Raw genomic sequence first — 23,319 nt, 5'->3', positions numbered from 1 at the left:
CACTGTTATTTAAGAGCACGAATTCCAAGTTGATTTTCCATTTTAATGCTATATATCTAAATGTATTCTAACAATAACTTCCTTGCAGGAAGGCCACCAGTTTTGAGAGGAAATAAAAAGACAAAAGGCAGTTCCTATTTGAGAAGTAAGAGAATATTTTAAATTAACAAACTTCTTGAATAAAGTCAACTCGAGGTGAAAAGGTTTCTTACGTGATATATGTCTTTCCTTGTTTATGTGCTTTGAGTAGCAGACGTTACTGTAGCATGAATTTTTAAGAAAAACAAGTAATGAAATTAGCTACAGGCATTGTTAGTTGAGTGAAGTCAATTGAAATGAAAGCAAAATAAATTTAGAGGAATGTAATGCATAGTGAATTTCTGAAAGATATTAAAGTCTTTATTTTGTCAAAATATTTTTGTTAATGATAATATCCAGAACCCTACAGAAAACCACGAGTGAAGGACTCCAGGTAAAACAGTTTATCTAGCTTTACTATGAAGTGAGACAAATAAACATGTTAATTAATTTTACATATTGGTTGAACATTTATTTAATGATGTGACAGTGTTTTTTTTTTCAGCCCTTAGCTATATGGTTTATGGGTTTACCTCTCATAAGATAGTTAAAAACGTAGACTGGACAGTCCTTTGATCATATAGTAGACGCTGTCAATACTAAACACAACCCAATGTAGCACATTTATTGGCAAATTTTCAGGCTCCAATATAGTCTGTTTCATATTGAGCTGTGACCACGAAGAGGAGGATATAATATAGGAGAAATATTACAAAGTACTTGTTAAAATTCTTTTGCATTATGTTGTCATTCGTTTCTAAGAAATGAAGCTTCTATCGCCAAAATTATTTATCACTTACTCTATATTGAACTGAAATAAACGTTTCGTGTTCGGTCATTTTTGTTTCTTTATTTCTAACCAGGCAAACCATCTTTGCTGAGAAAACCTAAAAGTACACCAGGGTCAGGTAAGATAAGATAAAACTTTAAAAGAAGTAAGGGGACAAGTTTTACAGAAAACAAACAAACATGTAAAACATGATCATGTATAAGTAAAATGTCTTATTTGACACATTTCCTAGACTGAATTTGCCCGACATCTTATCTTTTTTTGTGTGTGGTGTACGAATGTTGTTCATGTGTGCCTTTGGGGAGGCTGCGTTTTTGGAACGTGGCTTTCCCTGTTGGATATTCTTCCTTGTTCTCAATTTGAGGCATATTCTTACCTTTGTATTGTGTGTCTCTGTTCGTATGTCAGTTGTTAGTCTACATTTAGCTAAACACAGTTGCCATGTTTCGGTGCAAAATTATTTTAGATGTGTTGTCATCAGTTGGCAATAGTTTTTCTTTTTCTGATGCCAAAAACGTAGCTTTAGAGTTATTTTACCCCTAGAATTTATATACATCTCAGCTTCAAAAATAACATTTATCGAAATGTGGCACTTATGTAACAAGTTTATGCACTACGTAAACAGGCGTTGTGAAAAAGACAAAATTCAGGCCTCAATATGGACCTGTGAAACGACAGTGTGAAGTTTTGGACGTGTAGATTTATCTGTAGAGAACATTATTTTATTCAATCTATAAGAAATCCTTAGCAGACAATTTCTCTCGCGGCTTTACTAGTTAATGTTTGGATCGTTGATGCAAAACGTCTGTTTTTCTTTAGTTAAACAAAGTGCTATTTTGCACTGCAAGGAAAATTGCGTAACATTTTGAAATTGTGCTGAAGAAAGTAACTTCTTTTCATTTATATATAGACTTAAATATGGATTTTGATAAAACAATGTTGATAAAACATAGAGCATAGATCTATTTCTAATCAGATGGAAAATTATGACATAGCTACTTTTAAAATGCACTTGCTGCAAACATCCAGTCAGAAGCGCTTCTTGTGTTATCAGAATGGTGGGTTGTAACATTTTAGGCTGTGGAAGAGTCAAGTAAACAAAAATGTGCAGAAATTATGACCTCCGTATTGACGAAGGTGTGAATTGTAATATGCCCTACTAGTATTTGTAGTGAAACTTTAAATGTCAAGTTTTACATGGAAATACACTGTTATTTAAGAGCACGAATTCCAAGTTGATTTTCCATTTTAATGCTATATATCTAAATGTATTCTAACAATAACTTCCTTGCAGGAAGGCCACCAGTTTTGAGAGGAAATAAAAAGACAAAAGGCAGTTCCTATTTGAGAAGTAAGAGAATATTTTAAATTAACAAACTTCTTGAATAAAGTCAACTCGAGGTGAAAAAGTTTCTTACGTGATATATGTCTTTCCTTGTTTATGTGCTTTGAATAGCAGACTTTACTGTAGCATGAATTTTTAAGAAAAACAAGTAATGAAATTAGCTGCAGGCTTTGTTAGTTGAGTGAAGTCAATTGAAATGAAAGCAAAATAAATTTAAAGGAATGTAATGCATAGTGAATTTCTGAAAGATATTGAAGTCTTTATTTTGTCAAAATATTTTTGTTAATGATAATATCCAGAACTCTACAGAAAACCACGAGTCAAAGACTCCAGGTAAGACAGTTTATCTAGCTTTACTATGAAGTGAGACAAATAAACATGTTAATTAATTTTACATATTGGTTGAACATTTATTTAATGATGTGACAGTGTTTTTTTCAGCCCTTAGCTATATGGTTTATGGGTTTACCTCTCATAAGATAGTTAAAAACGTAGACTGGACAGTCCTTTGATCATATAGTAGACGCTGTCAATACTAAACACAACCCAATGTAGCACATTTATTGGCAAATTTTCAGGCTCCAATATAGTCTATTTCATATTGAGCTGTGACCACGAAGAGGAGGATATAATATAGGAGAAATATTACAAAGTACTTGTTAAAATTCTTTTGCATTATGTTGTCATTCGTTTCTAAGAAATGAAGCTTCTATCGCCAAAATTATTTATCACTTACTCTATATTGAACTGAAATAAACGTTTCGTCTTCGGTCATTTTTGTTTCTTTATTTCTAACCAGGCAAACCATCTTTGCTGAGAAAACATAAAAGTACACCAAGGTCAGGTAAGATAAGATAACACTTTAAAAGAAGTAAGGGGACAAGTTTTACAGAAAACAAACAAACATGTAAAACATGATCATGTATAAGTAAAATGTCTTATTTGACACATTTCCTAGACTGAATTTGCCCGACATCTTATCTTTTTTTGTGTGTGGTGTACGAGTGTTGTTCATGTGTGCCTTTGGGGAGGCTGCGTTTTTGGAACGTGGCTTTCCCTGTTGGATATTCTTCCTTGTTCTCAATTTGAGGCATATTCTTACCTTTGCATTGTGTGTCTCTGTTCGTATGTCAGTTGTTAGTCTACATTTAGCTGAACACAGTTGCCATGTTTCGGTGCAAAATTATTTTAGATGTGTTGTCATCAGTTGGTAATAGTTTTTCTTTTTCTGATGCCAAAAACGTAGCTTTTAAAAGGTAATTTTTAACTAACGTCACATAAAATCAACATACAACATGAGCTACAATGCTCTTGTGCGACAATCTATGTATCTAGTAACAGCTACTTACCTGTGCTTATCTGTGTATAACCTGACGAGCAAGGGAGCTACCAGTACCATTTTTCACGTCTTTGGTACGACGCGTAAGGGAATCGAACTTCAGACCTCCCGCACTGAAAACGGACACTCTACCACTTTTTATTGAGGCGGCAACGTTCACAGATATTGCTTCAAGTTCGAGATCGAAGGACTTTGTGTCCGTGCAATAGCTATTCAACCCTTTGAAAAGTGTTCGTATTACTTAGCAGAAATAATTCAAAGAGCAAGACAATTCGCGGAAGAACGTTCAGCAAGCCGGTTCATCAACGTCAAATTGTAAACGATGAAATGCCGTAATTAAATGAATAATTTGACAAATCGCATAAAGTATCTTCATATCGGTTCGAGGTCAAAACCCATAGTAAGATCATTGGCCAGATCTGTAATCTACTTGCAGTAAACACCACAATGGACACAATGCGTAATTATTTGTATTTTTATTTTGTGTATACCAGTTTTGGTTTTCGAAAAACGATATATACTATTCGGAACAAAACAGTTAATGTCACAAATTTTTATTTTATTTTGAAAAGAGTCGTACCCATGTTCCTCCTGTAAGAAGACTGCTAGAGTTGACTGTATTGGTTTACCAGATGGAACAGCTCGCTGTATTTGTACAAAGTGGAAATACATGAAAATGAAGAAAATACCTACCTCCATATGTTACTATAAAAAGGCCAAGAAACGTAAGTACAACACTTGTATAAATATATATGATAGTAAAGAGAGCAACACAAACATGATATGAGCCGTGCCATGAGAAAATCAACATAGTGGGTTTGCGACCAGCATGGGTCCAGACCAGCCTGCGTATATCCGCGCAGTCTGGTCAGGATCCATGCTGGTCGCAAACCCACTATGTTGGTTTTCTCATGGCACGGCTCATATCAACAATGGTTTTACAGTTACTAGTCATCAAACATCGAAAAATGTTTTAGAATTCAAACCGTTTGGATGCTATATTTTTAACTTGTGTGTCCGAAAATTCTCTTTACATAAGCAATTAATATCACCAGTTACAATATCCATTTTGAGACGTTTTAGTTAGTTTGATATTACGTTTTTTAACAGTAAGTAAGGTAAACGACATCTTTAGAAGCACAGTTTCTATTAGTACGGTCCTGCTTGTTACTACCAAAGTTACTACCTTAGATGGTAAGTGTTACAATGAGTACACCGACGTCTGTTGCATTAAGTAATGATACGGACATATTTTTTATGATATTTTAACCGAATAAGAAACATTTTCGGGCGTCTATATCCAATAAATGGTTTCGTATATATAGATCTTTTACACCATTATTGGTTGACTCTTTAAATTGCCCAGTATGCAATTAAGATTCTACCAATACTCGGTAAGCTTGGACTGTATATAACAGCAAAGGGTGTAACATAGTCGTTCGTATCAATGGATTCTTCCTTATAGACTGAATAAATAGATCTTATATATTTTAAAGATATTTTTCATTAATGTAATAATTGAGCCGCGCCATGAGAAAACCAACATAGTGGGTTTGCAACCAGCATGGATCCAGACCAGCCTGCGCATCCGCGTAGTCTGGTCAGGATCCATGCTGTTCGCTTTTAAAGCCTATTGGAATTGGAGAAACTGTTAGCGAACAGCATGGATCCTGACCAGACTGCGCGGATGCGCAGGCTGGTCTGGATCTATGCTGGTCGCAAACCCACTATGTTGGTTTTCTCATGGCGCGGCCCATATGGTTGTTATAAGGTAAGTGAGTCTCAAATGTTGTCATCTAAAGTTATTTGCTTGTCAGGTTTTGCCTGGCTACATGGTATGCAATCTTTACAAGATTTATATAGAAAACTAGCATTAGTATTTACTTATATCTTCCGGTACCTTTGGGTATGTTCATAATTTGATAAAATGGTCGAATGTAAAGTCACATCTGTGCTAAAACACCCTGTTAAAGAAACCACCATGCTTTAGAGAACGCTGGTATTGTTTCCTATTTCAAAATGTACATTGTATTTTAACCTGTAAATAAAAACCACCTGCCAATAAAGACCAGTTTTTCAACATGTATATACTTATAGTCATACAGCAGCAAGTTATTTTCCCTCAGTTTTGTTACCGTGGTGTTCATTCAGTTTGTCTGTGTTAGGGGCATAAGGATTTTTGGACGTTTCACAAACCTCATAAACTGGCTGAAACAAGTAAAGTACGCTGTTAGTAATAGTTATAGTATGTGTGAGAGTGTGTTACCAAGATATATCAGAGCTAGGGGTACATCAAGGGTATTTTTCTCTGCACATATCGTCCAGGCCGGTAGGCCGAGACAGATATGTGCAGAGAAATATACCGAGATGTTCCCCTAGCTATGATATATCCTCGTAACACACGAGCATTACATATTATAACTGTTTTATCGCATAGTTTTATCATTAAAATTTATATATTATTTTCATTTAAATTTGTTTATTATTATTTTTACATTTTTGATTCCCTTTCTGCGCCTCGCTGACTGAAACACGAAAACTTCTTTTTTAGAAAATGTGTTCCCCAGATAAAAGTATCCACCAGATTTCCGCACTGGTTTTAAATCTTTGCATTTCATTGGCCAAACATATTGTACAAGTTAAAGCATAGCAAAAGTTCCTTCTAGGGCATATCTATATAAATATAAAATGATCATCTTGTAAAATTTTGGTTGCAATGTCTGTTTTATACTGCCAAAAAATTTCAAGTAAGTATTTACGCTAGTTATTTAACATAAATTGTTAAATCCAACAACAAATTAAATCTGTTACCACTTTCAGTAGAGTAAATACGGCAATAAGACATTGACCCGGTTAATCATTTACGATTCGATGCGTGAATTTGTTGCGCATAATTAGAGGGTCGCAATGTGGTTTGTTTTCATATGTTAACTATGCATTTCAAGGTAACGATAATATTTAGTTGTTTACATTTAAATTTGCTGATATATGTCTATCTGGTCGACTGAATGTATGTTATGTTCCTCAAGAATGGAGGAAATAACATCCTCGGGTTTAGTAATATGTAATCCACGGAACACGTTCAGTCAGAGTCGCCTCAATAAGGAAAGAATAGTCTAACGTCAGAGGTTATTTCTAAGGTCACGGAGTTTTATTGGCCAGCTTGTAATGACAACAGCTTTCGGTATCAGTAGCTCAGTCAAGTGTGACTTATTGAACTATAATATTCCTTCTGAAGAGAAGGAATAAAAACTTGTTTTTTTTGTTTGTAAAAAAAAAAAACAAGGAAAAGAAACATTTGAGAAAACTCAGAATTTCATACATTTCATGTATTTCTGAATTTGGCAATAACTATCGAATCTTTGAAACAGTCTAGTTTATTTATTCTTTTACTTTATAAATGTAGGTGTTTGTGATAATTTTTTCTCTGTGAACTGTAAATTGGAGCTAAAATCATAAAAGTATATTCCCTCGATAGGACCTGGCCACGGTAAGGCGTAAAAAAATGTTTGTTTCCGGTATCCTGACCTACCCTAAATTTTTGGCCCGACCCTAAATGTTTTTATGACCTCGGAGAATATTTTTTTCAACTTCTTGACAAAAGGTTGCAAAAATGCACTTTTTATGCTTTAAACATGGTCAGTGATGTTAGAAATCAACTTACTGATGCTCTAAATGCATAACCCCCTTATTTGTATTCATTTTTGACACAAAAATAATTTCGGAAAAGTCTCACTTAATAAAAAAAAATCCCCCCCCCCAAAAAAAAAATTCCGACCTACCTACCCAAATTTTTTTGAGCATGTTACCGGAAACAAAGATTTTTTTTTAGGCCTAACAGAAAAAGTGTTGAGATATATATCGGAACAGTTTTACTGTGCTGATATATATCACAACAGTTTCTTTCTAATGAAACTCCATAGAGATTTCCGTGTTGATATATATCGTAACAGTTTTGTAAAATATCAGCACAGATTTTGTAGTAATAATGTGTGTTACCATGTTTAACATACTGTAAAGATCAAAGGAAAATTGCCGCACTATGCGATAAGTTTGTTTGGCTGCGTTCTTTAGTTCGGAATGATCTTTTAAAATTCGGTGTCCTGTAACATAAATATATTTTATCACATGTTTGACGTCGCGGGAGTGAAGAAAAGCCATTACGTAAATTTGATAATACACTATAGTGTATTCTAACACGATCCGATTCTTTCTCCTATTAATTCTAACACGATCCGATTCATTTTCCTATTAAACAAAGAAGGCTGGAAACAGTGAATTATTAAACAACAATAGCGTCAAACGGCGTAGCGGCGCGCTGGAAAAGAAACCGATTGAAAACGGGCAAATATTTAATGAATGCCGACAAGGATGTACTTCAAAATCCTTGGTAACGTGTTAGAATCGAAATAATATATCTCATTTAGTGATTTGCTTGTGAATAAATCATTGTTTGTCGTTCAGATGCGTAGATTTATATCACTCGGGCTGCGCCCTCGTGATATAATTCCTTGGCATCTGAACTCCAAACAGTGATTTATTCAGCGACAAATCACAGATGAGATATATTATTTCTTAAACAAAGAAGGCTGAAAAGAGTGAATTATTATACAACAATTCACTGTTCTGACGTCACAATTATTACGTCATAGCGTCAAACGGCATAGCGGCGCACTGGAAAAGAAACCGATTGAAAACGGGCCGATATTTAATGAATGCCGTCAAGGATGTACTTTAAAGTCCTTGGTAACGTGTTAGAATCGAAATAATATATCTCATTTAGTGATTTGCTCTTGAATAAAATCATTGTTTGTCGTTCAGATGCGTATTATTATATCACTCGGGCTGCGCCCTCGTGATATAATTCCTTCGCATCTGAACTCCAAACATTGATTTATTCAACGACAAATCACTAAATGAGATATTATATTTAACAAATAATCAAGGCCTTCGAGTTGTTTATCGTCTGATTTACCACGGTTCAGAGTTCAGATGCGTAGGAATTGAACCACGAGGACGTTAGAATATTTCTTAAATAAAGCTTTGACGTTGACGTCGTTTATATATAGGAGATGTTGGGCGAATTTACTTGGTCTATAATGTAGGGATAACGCATGTTTTTTCGTGTTATAATATCTGCAGAATCCTCGGGATTCTGCAGATGTTATAACACGAAATGAACATGCGCTAACGCTATTCTAGCATTAAATGCGTAAAAACTGATAAATGAATACAATGTATTGTCACTCAACGTCATTAAATTTCCACGAAATGCGCGGGAATGTCTGAGTTTTTTTTATGTTTACTTCATTTCGTTTTATATTATCCGTTTTGGGGCCGAATGACGTTTACGCTTTGCCACGGAACGCGCATATATAAAAATGTGTTACAACAGCACGCGAGCGCGAGAATCTCTCTGTTAACACACGTTTTCTCGCCAGCACTCTGAAATCGATAACTTAATACATATGTTACTATATATAGTAACAAAAATGAATGTGTATTCAGCAGGTTATTGCTTTCACGCACTGATTATCATTCATCGGCCTGGGCCGAAAACTCATAATCATAATCCGACCGGTGAACACGTGCGCGTGAAACCAGTAGCTACATAAAACGTCATCATAGACGCCATAATGGTCTGTCACTGGTCTACACGTTAAACCGTTGTTTATCGCAGAATTACAAATCTTGGCTTAAAGTTAGTAATAAAACATGACATGCTTGTATTTACTTTGGAGCCAGAGTCCCGAGTTTCAACTGTGTTCGAGTATGCGTTGGAAAACAGCATGATTCGCACAAATTTCGACGAAGTTGCGGGTTTCTTCTCAGTGAAAATGCATGACTGCTTTTCATAAACAAAGATCCAGATATCTAGCTAGTCTAGAAATAAAATCGCATTTTTTTTTAATGTATGTGTTCTTCCACATTTTTAGAATGGCGATTAGATGAGTTTGATAGATACATTAGATCTAATCTACGAATTTACATTTAGCTCCTGACCGACAAGAAATTCTGTACAGTAGTTGTCTTAATGTGCAAGAATAAGTTTATTATAGTAAACTCACTTATGACCCCAAATTGCTTCCGGCTACTAACAAACACAAATTTTGAGACAAGAGTGCCCAAACTATTTAGCCATTGAAATCTAGCGACAGGAGTTGTAATTCTACCTTCCTTGAGTAGTGCAACAAAACATATGTATTAAAGACATTAATACACGCAAGAGCCTGGCCGGGAGGTGATAATCGGCCCGAAATTCATAATGGCCCGAGGGCTTTATTATTCATTTTCCGGGCCGATTATCACCTCCCGGCCCGACTCTGTCGTGTATTTAGAGGTTAATACACGACAGAGGCGGGCCGGGAGGTGATAATCGTCCCGGAAAATGAATAATGGCCCGAGGGCTAATTATGAATACAGGGCCGATTATCACCTCCCGGCCCGGCTCTGGCGTGTATTAATGTTTTTAATACATATGTTTGGTTGCATTACTCAAGGGGAGTAATTACAACTCCTGGCGCTAGTTTTCAGTGGTTAAATAGTCTTGGGGTACATTTGTCTCAAAATTCGTAGAGTCAGTGTACCCGGTTTCGCACTGTACGCGGTTTCGCACACCCAGTAAATTCATGTACTTTGTGAGAATAAAGCAGAAAATTCAACAATTCTTTGTTATTATTTCACGAAACTGAGTTATTCCCTACATAATTTGACACAAGGGGTCCTTCCCCACTGGAGCCTCGTTCTGGTAAGTGCAGACGAAAATAATAACAATGTCAATGGAGACCAGTAGGTCAGCTGAAAAATATAAAGTTTCATGAAAATAATGACTATACAAACAACAACAAGGTGCAAAATAAATTGAAAAATTACTATTCCATCATACAGGTTAGTATTTACCTACTACTTTACCAGAATGAAAAATATTTCAACATTTATTGAAGTTCTCCCAACCTGCAAAATGCCTTCAACTTGATTGTTTGCTTTACGTTTTTATTAAAACAGAGAACTTAATCGAATAATTAGACTTGTGGGGGTCTTTTGTGATTCAACAGCTTCTATTGTTTTATTTTTGTTTCATGTATTCAGTTGTTTTAGCCTTTTCTGCTTTTAGAAGTAAAATCAGAGTTTGGTACCTAGCTTTCACTTTCATAACTAATTTTAAATTTCACTTTCAGATGTTTTATTGGGAAATACATGTTTAAATTGAATTATATGAATGGTTAAAAAGTAAATTAATATTTTTCTGTTCAGTAACTGCGTTGTTATCACTGAGTTCTATAAATAGCAGGGTGTGCGAAACCGGGTACACTTAAATGCAACAACTGGTCAAAATATGTTATCCGAATCAAGTACACTATGAGGTATGACTTCATTGTAGTGAGAAGTGAAAGTAGCGTGTTTCAAACCGAAATAAGTGTGTTTATTAAAACATATGGAGGTAAATTCAAATTTAATCATTTTTAGCTAGATAGGAAGGTATTCTTAGGAAATGTGTGCGAAACCGGGTACACTGACTCTATGTACCTATCAAACGCATCAAATGGTTCGCCATTCTAAAAATGTGGAACAGCAAAAAATTTGAGTCTAATTTGAGACATTCCATGAAAAAATGCAGTTTTCTTAGCAGTAGATCTATGTTTAGGAAAAGCAGTCATTCCATTTTCACTGAGAAGAAACCTGCAACTTCGTCGAAATTTTGAAATTGTGTGGTGCGAATCATGCTGTTTTACACCACATACCCGAACACTGTTGAAACTCGGAATTCTAGCTCCAATGTAAATATGTGCATGTTCTATTTTATTACTAAAAATCCTTGTAAGCATTGTAATTTTGCGATAAACAACAGTTTAACGTGTAGACCAGTGACAGACCATTATGGCGTCTAATAACGTCTCCGACGTCCGCTCGGCCGCCATGTTGAAAGCGGACTGACCATGATGACGTTTTTTTTTGTAGCCATTGGTTTCACGCGCACGTGTTCACCGGGCGGATTATGATTATGAGTTTTCGGCCTGGGCCGATAAGTGATAATCAGTGTGTCAAAGCAATAATCTGCTGAAAACACATTCATTTTTGTTACTATATAGAGGATATTTGTTTGTTTCAGTGTAATATCAATTTTATTTCACAAGTGAGCATCAAAAATTGATATTTTCACGAGTGGCGTAGCCACGAGTGAAAATGACTTTTTTTGGTGCTCACGAGTGAAATAAAATTGATATTTCATTGACACAAACAAATTTTGTTTTTATTTCATGTGTAAAACTCTGCTTTTGTTGCGTAATTTATAAAATGTCGAAAATAGTGGGAAAGATCAACAGAAAGCATAACACAAATGACGTCATTTTAACGACGTCATCGTCATTATGGTCCCCGGTATTCATAACGCTCGGTATACAATTTGACTTCAATCGCGACGGAGGACCGGAACTAGTTCGGCAAAAACAGTGAAAAATAAAAACGATAATCTACTGTTTCAAAACTGTAGATTATCACTTTTATTTCACTGAGAAAACTCTATAGTTCACTGGAGAACATAAAATAAATATAGTATCATATGTATTAATTGTAACTACAAAACAACGTTACGTCGGAAGTGACGTCAACATAAGCGCGGTACGTGACGCTACGTTAATGCGCTATAAATATGTTATCGATTCCCGACAGTCATGTTGTTTTAACCGTGATGAGAAGTGACCTAGATTTAAACCATATATCAGTAAGAGTGGCCTATGGCACGCGAATTGCACAATTAATCCAAGAACCTATGTTCTCAAGTTAGAACCTAGGTTCTCACTTCAGAGCACAAGTCGAAATATCCAAATCGAGATATCCGCAGTTGATTCATATGAAATAAGAAGGAAAAAACCGAGACCGGTAAAATCCACTCGAGATATCGGAATGTTTTGGACTGTATGTTGAAGTTTTATTTTATACGATAAAATGATATATTAAACTTTATCTTACTTGTTCTTCCGCTTGCCTTACGGTAATGTTGTCTACAAGTTCAAAAATGTATAGCAGTAAAACAACAGCAATCGATATTGGTATAGAGGTCTTATAATACTTCTTGTTTATATATCATTATAGATTTTTAATATATTTAACTAATTGGTTACGGTCGCTGACTTTAAAACACTTGCCCCTCATCGATGTGGGTTCGAGCCTCAATCGGGTTGTTAAATTCTTCATGTGAGGAAACCACGAAAGGTCGGTGCTTCTACCCAGGTGTCCGCTCTTGATGAAACCACTACTTTAAGAAAAACTTTTAATAGGGAAGTCATAAGGTACTTTTTTTTCTTGACTTTCTTTTAATAAAAACACAGTCAAATAATTTAATTCTTTTCTAATGTGATAGAGATACTATATTTCAGACAGACAAAAAATGTGCAAACGTGGAAAACATTCATGTAGTCCTGCTCAACAATGCGTTAATTATGCTCAAGATGAAAATAAAATGCAGATGACATGTCAGTGTCCGGCAGGCCAGGGAAGGGGAGAAAACTGTCGAGAAGGTTTTTCTTTATGATTTATTATCAAACTTTGATACTGTTTATTTTCACGGTTCAGCTATGAGCCCCAGTTTGCATATTTATAGCAAATGCATGAACAATAAATTTGAAAACAAGCCACAGAATATAGACACACGTTTGTTTGTAAGTATATAAATAGAAATGTCGTTAAAATTATCACAGGTGACCGGAATTGGTTGGCGTCCACAAACTTTGTCCGGTGCATATCTTCTAAATGCATAGAGGGTTTTGATGTAACTTTTAATGAAATATTGTCCGGAGAGGCACCCGGGGTTCTCCTCTATCATCAAAGATGGAAAGTCGCCATTTGACTTAATCGTGTCGGTGTTACGTTAAACCCAACAAAAACAAAACAAATCCTTTGTAGCATGTCCTGGTAATGTATCACATATCACTTGAAAAGAACTATCAGTGATAAAAACAATTTTCTAAACTTATTGACAATATTTAAAACCTGTCCCTTATATAAAAACTACAGAACACTTTTTATCTGCCCACCTTTGCATAAAAAAATATCATAATTTTTGTCTTGGTAGAATCAACACTTAGTTTCCATCTATTACAATAACATCAGTGATAAGTTAACCCTTTCTTAGTTCTTCTTCTGACTCGGTCATAATTACATTACAATATCATCAGCATAATTATATAAAAGTAAGAACAAAATAACATTCCAGTTTCTATACCATTAACCTCGTGTTTCATAAAACGTTCTTCAGTATAGTTCAAATATATTGAACTAGAAAAGGAGAACTATTTGCTGCATCAATGTCACATTAATGTAAAGGTACTACAAAGTTTTCTGCCAAAGCTTCATCAAAATATCTAGCATCAAACAGTTTGTCAAAAAACTTACAGATGATATTCAGAAAACTGCCGCACATAAAAGAGAGAAAGACACGCTTATTGATATCCAATGCCCGCCTTTCACTAGAGATATTACTTTATAGGTTATAAGAGAGTTCCTCTGGATGGTCAAACTTCCTGTGCTACAATCAAGGGACATGCACCTATTTGCCTTTGTCAGAAGTACGAGGGTGAACCAGGATTTTGTAAACCACGGACGTCAGATGGTAGACATTTTATTCGTTTCTGAATAGATTTAAGACTGACCTAGTTAAAATTGTAATGAGTCTTGTACTTTTAATATGATATGTATTGATGAATTTTGATCTAGTTTGTACATGGTAATACTAAATTAATGTTCACTCAAGAAAACATCACCCATGGCAATTTTCAACTTGCCTCATCATGATGCAATTTCATATCCACAATTAACAATACGTATTGTTCTGTTGTTTTTACCAGGAAGGTCACGAGTCCTGGAAGACAGCAAACATACTTTACGTTTAGGTAACTATACCAACATTCTCAGCTATATAAGAGATAGACAAAAGTCGTAGATACTAAGATAATAATTTCTTTTAACCCTCATCATGCTGGACACGATTGATTCTGCCTTTGCATCCAGTGTAGATCATGATCAGCCTGCACATCCGTACAGTCTGATCATGATCTGCACGTTCGCCATTCAGTCAATATCATTTTTGATAAGCACCCCTTTTAACAGTCAATGGTACTGTCAAAGTTGAAAAATGGACAAGTTCCACGATGGTGCCAAATCAGACGCTGGGCCATTTTACATTTATCTAACAGAAATATATAGAAATGTCTTATTTACTGCAAGTTTTAAAAACTGATCAGATACAAAATCCATATATGAGCTGCGCCATGAGAAAACTAACATAGTGGGTTTGCGACCAGCATGGATCCAGACCAGCATCCGCATCCGCGCAGTCTGGTCAGGCTCCTTGCTGTCCGCTGTCAAAGCCTAATGCAATTGAGAAACTGTTAGCGAACAGCATGGATCATGACCAGACTGTGGGGATGCGCAGGCTGGTCTGGATCCATGCTGGTCACAAACCACTATGTTGGTTTTCTAATGGCGCGGCTCAATTTTTTTTTAGCTTCGTCTTTTTATTTCCGATGTTATCAAGCGTTATCAAGCAAATCAATGTATTGAATTGACTTGTCTAGGTCACGGATGCTTAAGCAGAAATGCAGTATTTGGAAACAATTTTTCTAAGAAAGAGGTTGTTGAAATATTCAAATCATCAAACGACAAACAAAACTTATATGTCCATTTGAGTAGTATTTATGTAATAAATGGCAGTCGTTTTGAGGTACGGTGACGTCATCGTTCTTTCCGAATATGGTCGTTACCATACATGGTAAGTCAACAAATAACAAGTAAGATTTACCATAATTTATGATGTCATGATATGAATATAGGTCTGAATGTAAAAATGTATATGAGTCGCGTCATGAGAAAACCAACATAGTGGCTTTGTGACCAGCATGGATCCAGACCAGCCTGCGCATCCGCGCAATCTGGTCAGGATCCATGCTGTTCACTAACCGTTTCTCTAATTGTAATAGGCTTTGAAAGCGAACAGCATGGATCCTGACCAGACTGCGCGGATGCGCAGGCTGGTCTGGATCCATGCTGGTCGCAGAGCCACTATGTTGGTTTTCCCATTGTGCGGCTCATATCATGAATTAAATTTCACATGTACATTTGTATTCGTATTTAGCTTGATATTGACATGTATACCGTATTTATTGGTTCTTATAAACTTTATATCATAAAGAAAACCATGATGATGTCTCTGCGCCCAAAACCCCTGCCATAACATTGCATTAGGAATATCTACTATTGAATTGTCTCTTTCCAAATAGAAATACAGGTATTATCTTACTTGCATATTCCCATTAAAGTAAAAGGTAGAAATGTTTTTATGTATATACTTAAGCACGTAATAAATCAAAAGGATGTAGAAAAGATAAATGTGACTAACTTGAAAATGGTTTATCCTTACTACCTTCCTTTATTTAGGATCATCTTCTAAATCTTTTCCGAGAAAAGAAGATACCAGTCTGTCTTCAAGCACAAACAATGCGAGCTTTCGGAGAAAAGAAAATGTCGGACGATCACGTGGTGGTACAAACAAGATCCTTGTTACGAGAAGAAAAGATATTGGACAATCCTCAGGTGCAAAAAATGCGAGCTTTCGAAGAAAAGCAAATATCGGACGATCACGTGGTGGTACAAACAAGGTCCTTGTTCCGAGAAGAAAAGATATTGGACAATCTTCAGGTGCAAAAAATGCGAGCTTTCGGAGAAAAGCAAATATCGTACGATCACGTGGTGGTACAAACAAGGTCCTTGTTCCGAGAAGAAAAGATATTGGACAATCCTCAGGTGCAAAAAATGCGAGCTTTCGGAGAAAAGCAAATATCGGACTATCACGTGGTGGTACAAACAAGGTCCTTGTTCCGAGAAGAAAAGATATTGGACAATCCTCGGGTGCAAAAACTGCAAGCTTTCGGAGAAAAGCAAATATCGGACGATCACGTGGTGGTACAAACAAGGTCCTTGTTCCGAGAAGAAAAGATATTGGACAATCCTCGGGTGCAAAAAATGCGAGCTTTCGAAGAAAAGCAAATATCGGACGATCACGTGGTGGTACAAACAAGGTCCTTGTTCCGGGAAGAAAAGATATTGGACAATCCTCGGATGCAAAAAATGCGAGCTTTCGGAGAAAAGCAAATATCGGACGATCACGTGGTGGTACAAACAAGGTCCTTGTTCCGAGAAGAAAAGATATTGGACAATCCTCAGGTGCAAAAAATGCGAGCTTTCGAAGAAAAGCAAATATCGGACGATCACGTGGTGGTACAAACAAGGTCCTTGCTCCTAGAAGAAAAGATATTGGACAATCCTCAGGTGCAAAAAATGCGAGCTTTCGAAGAAAAGCAAATATCGGACGATCACGTGGTGGTACAAACAAGGTCGTTGTTCCGAGAAGAAAAGATATCGGGCAATCTTCAGATGCAAACAAGTCAGGTGTTTCGAGAAGAGGAAAGACTGGCCAGTCTTCCAGTGTAAACAATGTAGGTTTTCGGAGAAAAGAAGACATTGGAATTAGGGAAAAGGGAGTAAACAAAGCGAGTGTTTCTGTAAGCGACAACACCGATTTATCTACGAGTACATACAAAGCGAGTGTTCCGCGAGAAAAAGATATCGGACAATCATCAGATGAAAGCAAAACAGATAATTCAGTAAGAGAAAGTACCGATGATTCTTTCACGGTAAACAATGCGGGTGTGAGAGGAAAAGAACAAATCGATCAAGCTTCTGTTGTAAACAATCCAGTTGCTAAGGAAAAGGAAGACGCAAGGCAATTGTTCGGTGCAACTATAGCGACAAATTGGGGAAAAGCAGATATCGGTCAGTCCCCTACAAAAGCAATCAAATTTGTTCCGGTGAAAGTAGATCCTTCTTTGCATAAGATACGCAATCCATTTGTAGGTACTGGTGTAGCAGAATTAAGAAGCAAAGCGAGCGCTTTTTACCAGACACAAGCACTCCGTACTGTCTTTATCAGTTTATTTACCGTTTATATCTATAAGACTATATTATGACCGGAAGTTGAGAAACGAATAGTGAGGGAAGAGTGTTTCACTGGCCGAAAATAAAATATATATTTCAAATTATTTGGTGTTAAAAGTTAAATGAAAATACTTTGATAATATGAAAGTTTAAAAATTGTTGTACTCTGATGAAGGACATACTTCGACTATCTGTTCATACAAAGCACTGCTATGAAGGCGGGTTCTCCCAGAAATCATTTTATTTGTCTTGCCGATTGTATATTTACTTAACAATGGGCTGTAATGCAATCCTTGTAGTTTACAAATACCTCACAATACCCTAGACGTATAGTTTGAAAAGTTGGGATACTTTTGAAAAATTGTATTGTTAATATAAATCAAAATTTTAAAGAATCAGTTATTAAATAGATCTAATGCTTTTATGCAAAATTAGGACCGCTATGAGGAAAGAAAAGAAAAAGTAACATCATTATCCTGTACTTGAGCATTTAATTTTTGTCAGATATTAAAGAATATTGCAATTGAATCAATGTCTATATTTTTATTGTCTTGTAAAACAGTAGGTATTCGCTCGAAACTTTTATTTATTTTTGTGACTTGTATGTTGGCTTATTTCTGTCATGCCGGGCTGCCATGTTATCGTCCTCACTAGAACGACAGTATGTCAGCACGATAAACGACTTGTGTCGTGTTGGCGCCCCCGCCAGAATGAGGACACGACAAGGTAGTGCGATAACATGACATTTTTCTGTAGTGTTGGCACCCAGTTTTGTCGTGTCGTCATGCTGGCGGGTAACCACGGGATCACATGAGCACACGACAAAATAGCAGTCTGTTGTGTTGTCAGGCTTGCGGGGGAGGGGACACGTGCCACGCGACAAATGAGGACACAAAAAATATTTCGACTTCCTGTTGGCATTCGCAGAAGGACCTATGTGGTCGTTTTAAATGTCACCCGATATTATAGAAAGTAGCTTTAGTCGACTACCGCATGAAATGAAATAGAAATGATATTGGCTCAGTGGAATACGTACATAGTTGGAAACTGAATTGTGTAATTTAACTGCGCATATTACCCGAAAGTCGGCATGACGACACTAAAATTTCTATATCAGTGTCGTTATAACTTTCTTTCTGTATCGATGTTATTATACCGTTATGAATTCTAATACAATGTTGTTATGTCTAATTTCTGTATAAATGATGTTATATCGTTATAATTTCCATATAAGTGTTATTATGTCGTCGACGCATCATATTTTGTCATGCTTTATACGCTTGTTACCTAAATAAATCGATCTATATCATGAAATTTCACCACGTTATTGTTACAACCCCAGACACAGTATAATGAGAGCTGTAGTCCGTTGGTTCGTCTTCTTGCTTTCTCCGTTGGTCAGTACGTTATTCATGTTTGCTTCATATCTTCTTTGGTAAAATGTTCATACAATTAGCATCAGTTGTTAACGTAACATAACTCACTAGGTTTAAGGTCAAGGTCACACTTAGAGATCATGTGCGCTCCATTATGTCTAAAAACTAAAATCAGTTGCTTACCTCATCCAGACGACATCCGGAACGCATAACGAGTTGCTCACTAGGTCCAAGGTCAAGGTCACACTTTGAGATCAAAAGTCAAATACTGTTCCATATCTTTTTAACCTGTAAGAAATGTTTTATAAAATCAGCAACAATGCATTTTAACCTTATAAAGGCGACATTCAGAGCACGCGACTCCGGTCACTAGATCCATAGAGTATATTTTCATAACAGACGACATTTTTTACGCATTCTGGTTACGCCATTTTGCTAGCTTTGCATATAGTTTACGAAGGAGATTCTCGAATTCTAAAAATCTAATCATCCTATTTTTAGACGATTTGTTGACGTAAGACTCAGTGTATAGCGGGTTGGATCCAAGTTATATCATTTAGATTGATTATACACAGATAGAAAAAAGTAAAAAATCTATGACAACTTTACTTGCTTCAAGTGTTACCGTACAGGTCTCCGATACGGCAGGGTTTTCGTAAGTACAGCTGGTGGTATGATGGATCTATTCCTTGGTATACACTTTACCAGCATTTGTTTTATGTATTTCAAAGTAATCGATAGCATTTTGTTTGTTTTTCAACAGTATTTCAGTAATATAAAGACTGGAAGTTAACCTAACCAGTGTTCCTGTATTCTGTACCAGTACTAACCTGTTCTTCGCAAGTAACCGCCAACTTCTAAACATGAATTAGAGGGTTAAGGTTACGAAGTAGGCCTTGAGAAACAAAAATCAAACAACACCAAATCATAGAAAGAAAGATTAGTTTGACATGAAAATTGAACAACATGTAAAACATATATATAAATTTACGAAACAAGTGTCAGTATACTGATATAAACGTTGAATTCCAGAAAATGACTACCTATAGGGGCCCCACTTCCGGACAGTCAAACGCCTTTAAAAACTCACCATTTTCGAAGAACTGTTACACATGTGCGTTTTGATGCATTTGCAATAGCGTGCGAGTGGTGAAATTTCACATAACAAGGTGGAACACAGTTTTCAGCAATTGTTTATCTTTATTTCTTTACAAATGGCATTCATTTTCAAAGGGAAACAACTTTTTCTCGACGATTACTTAAAATAATCAGAAAAAGTTGTCTCCCTTTGAAAATGAATGCCATTTGTACTTAAAATAATCGGAAAAAGTTATCTCCCTCTGAAAATGAATACCATTTGTAATAAAATAAAGATAAACAATTGCTGAAAACTGTGTTTCACCTTGTTATGCCAAATTTCACCACTCGCACGCTATTGCAAATGCATCAAAACGAACATCTGTAACTGTTCTTTGAAAATGGTGAGTTTTTAAAGGCGCTTTACTGTCCGGAAGTGGAGCCCCTTTAGGCAGTCCTTTCCCGGAATTCAATGTTTATATCGGTATACTGACACTTGTTTCGTAAAGTTATATACATGTTTTACATGTTGTTCAATTTTCATGTCAAACAACTCTTTCTTTCTATGATTTGGTGTTGTTTGAGTTTTGTTTCTCAAGGCCTGATTCTCAACCTTAAGACGAATGATTTCAGACAATAAGTTCCAAACAAATATATAGTTGTAACATTATTTTTTCTCGAATCAGCGCCGGGCATGTTGATATTTGTAATTGTTTAGCAATGTAGCCGTGAAATAGACAATTCATCGTTATGTTTTACGTAACCTTGGCCTAACTGAAAGTGTCAACCCGACCGTTCACCGGACGCCTAGCTTGCATTCTACTGTCACTTGAGACAATAAATTGTTTTTCTGTATCTCATCGAACAAGCGGGGTACCTGTCGGTCGCGTCGCTCGGTCAGTAGAGCTTAAGGTTTCAGCCCAATGACTGGAGAACAACTTGACCCAGGACCTTCAATCTTGGTAGCATGACTGGGTTAAGTCGAAGTAAGTCTCAGGGACCTGAACCCTTGAAACTTGAGAACCACTTGACCCAGTATCTTTAGATTTGATAGCATGTCTGCACTTTTGATGTTGATGACCTCTGTTGGTTCCGGGAAAGTAGGTAAAAATCAAGGTTATAATGATCACAAGACTGCATGGGAGCATACATTTTTACAAACATTTTACTTGTGTTGAAAATGCCGCTGTTAATGAAATTTCTGTTGCTATTTGAATGCGTTCCAATGCTGTGGTTGCAAACCATTGTGGCCACTGACGAATAAAAGTTTCAAATGTTGTGTCAAAAATGACGCGGTACGCTAGAAGATTAGGAGAAAAGTTAGAAAGCCCTCTTTTTACATGTTCATAAAATTCTATAAATATGACAATATTTTTTACTTTAAACTGAAAAGTCATTAACTACTTTTTGCTGTACTGTATTATTGTAAATAGAGCTACTGTAAAATAATACCCAAATAGCTACATTTGCATGCCACAATCCAAGTTTGGTGACGATCCATTTCAAACATTTCTTAAGAAGAAATCGTTTAATGTTTTTGTTTTGTTTTTTTTGCCTAGTTTTAACTTGCCACAACTAAATGTGGCCAAGCGGAACGTTTTGATCAAACATAAGATAGGTTTATACATTTGGCAAGGATGCTGCGGAACCTGTTTGGTGAACATCCATCGACTGGTTCACAATATGAAGACGTTTAAAGTTTTTCTTATTTTATACTTCAGAAAGAAGCACACTAAAATACTACAGACAAAGTTTGATGGTGATCTATCAAGTACTTCATGAGAGGAAGTTGTTTAAAAAAGTTTGTCCCCCGACGAAGTCGAAGAGATATAGTTCTGGCGTTGTCCGTCCGTCCGGGCCAACGTCCTGGGGTCTATGAGCTTCTTTCCGTCCATGCTTTATGTGAAATTAGAAGAAAACTACCTAATTTATGTGGTAATTTAGTCCCTAAAGATCAAAGAAAATGCCACATAAACAACATTTGTTGGCCCTTCCGTCCGTCTTGCCGTCCGTCCGTGCGGAGCCATATCTAGGAAGTGGTAGGGAATATTTAAATAAAACTTCAAATACATGTTCACCACTATATGATTATGCGGCCCAACAAGTTTCAGTCGGATTGCCCAAGTAACACCAGAGTTATGTCCCTTAGAAGTTTCTAGTGTTAACTATAGGACCTATAGGGTATTATAAATATGGCAATTTCTACTTCATAACTTGTGGTGTATTTGACCTAGATCTATGAAACTTAAACTGAATTTAGATCACCATAATGTGGTTGTGCACACACAATTTCGTCTGGATTTCTGTAATAATTTCAGAGCTATTGCCCTTTAATTGTTTTAAAATCCACAAATTTGTATATTACAAACTTACCATGTGGTAGAATTTCATTAAACTTCTTTCATTCTTTTCCATGAACATTTATTATAAACATGTGAAGTTGTATACCCACACCTGATCACCCCCTTGCCTTGGTCCCCCCCCCCCCCCCCACAAAAAAAATCCTTATTTTAGATTCTTTCAAACCTTCCATGAATATTTATCAACATGCAGCATACCGTTCCCTCACCTCGTACCTCCACCCAGTCATGCCCACCACCCCAATCATGCAAGTTTTGTACCCTCACCCGTTCACCCTCGCTCCCCCCACCCCCCAAAAAAAGAAAAGAAATATATATATATACTTGACAATGAAAAGACTCGGCACAAGATGGAAGTCTATAAATCAAATAAATAAAATGACTTCACATGCCTTTCCAACAGTATTTAATTATAAAAATGTCACGGTATAGACCTTGAAATATATTAAAACGGGGAGAAAGTGTGTAGGCGGCCGGGTAGCTCAGTCGGTAGAGCATCGGAACGGTATTCCGAGGCCCCGGGTTCGAGTCCCGGTCTGGCTGCACATTTTTCTCACCCTGTGACATTTGGCGCCCAACATGGGACCGTGACGGCATTACACTGGCTAGTCTCCGACGCCTGTAATTGCTTATATATAAAGTACCCGCTGAAATTCGAGGACGAATTTCAAAATGGTGGGGAAATATGTCACGGTATAGAACTTGGAATATATTAAAACGGGGAGAAAAAGTGTAGGCGGCCGGGTAGCTCAAAATGGTGGGGAAATATGTCACGGTATAGAACTTGAAATATATTAAAACGGGGAGAAAGTGTGTAGGTGGCCGGGTAGCTCAGTCGGTAGAGCATCGGAACGGTATTCCGAGGCCCCGGGTTAGAGTCCCGGTCTGGCTGCACATTTTCTCCCCGTTTTAATATACTTCAAGTTCTATACCGTGACAAATGTATGGCTACAATAACGGAATGA

General features: G+C 36.5%; 1 protein-coding gene across 1 annotated transcript in view; it reads left to right on the top strand.

The window, feature by feature from the left end:
• Positions 1 to 23,319, top strand: part of LOC123559779 (uncharacterized) — a 309,468-nt gene that overhangs the window by 14,025 nt on the left and 272,124 nt on the right. Inside the window, exons 11-15 of the mRNA XM_053516694.1 lie at positions 89 to 145; positions 942 to 986; positions 2,163 to 2,219; positions 3,013 to 3,057; positions 4,125 to 4,277. Of these exons, the coding sequence (XP_053372669.1) occupies positions 89 to 145; positions 942 to 986; positions 2,163 to 2,219; positions 3,013 to 3,057; positions 4,125 to 4,277 (357 nt within the window). The remainder of the gene's footprint in view (positions 1 to 88; positions 146 to 941; positions 987 to 2,162; positions 2,220 to 3,012; positions 3,058 to 4,124; positions 4,278 to 23,319) is intronic.

The sequence above is a fragment of the Mercenaria mercenaria genome, chromosome 10 (assembly GCF_021730395.1).
Source record: "Mercenaria mercenaria strain notata chromosome 10, MADL_Memer_1, whole genome shotgun sequence".
Classification (NCBI taxonomy): Eukaryota; Metazoa; Mollusca; class Bivalvia; order Venerida; family Veneridae; genus Mercenaria; species Mercenaria mercenaria.
The sequence above is the reverse complement of the archived record's forward strand: the minus strand, read 5'-3'. Positions and strand labels throughout refer to the sequence as shown.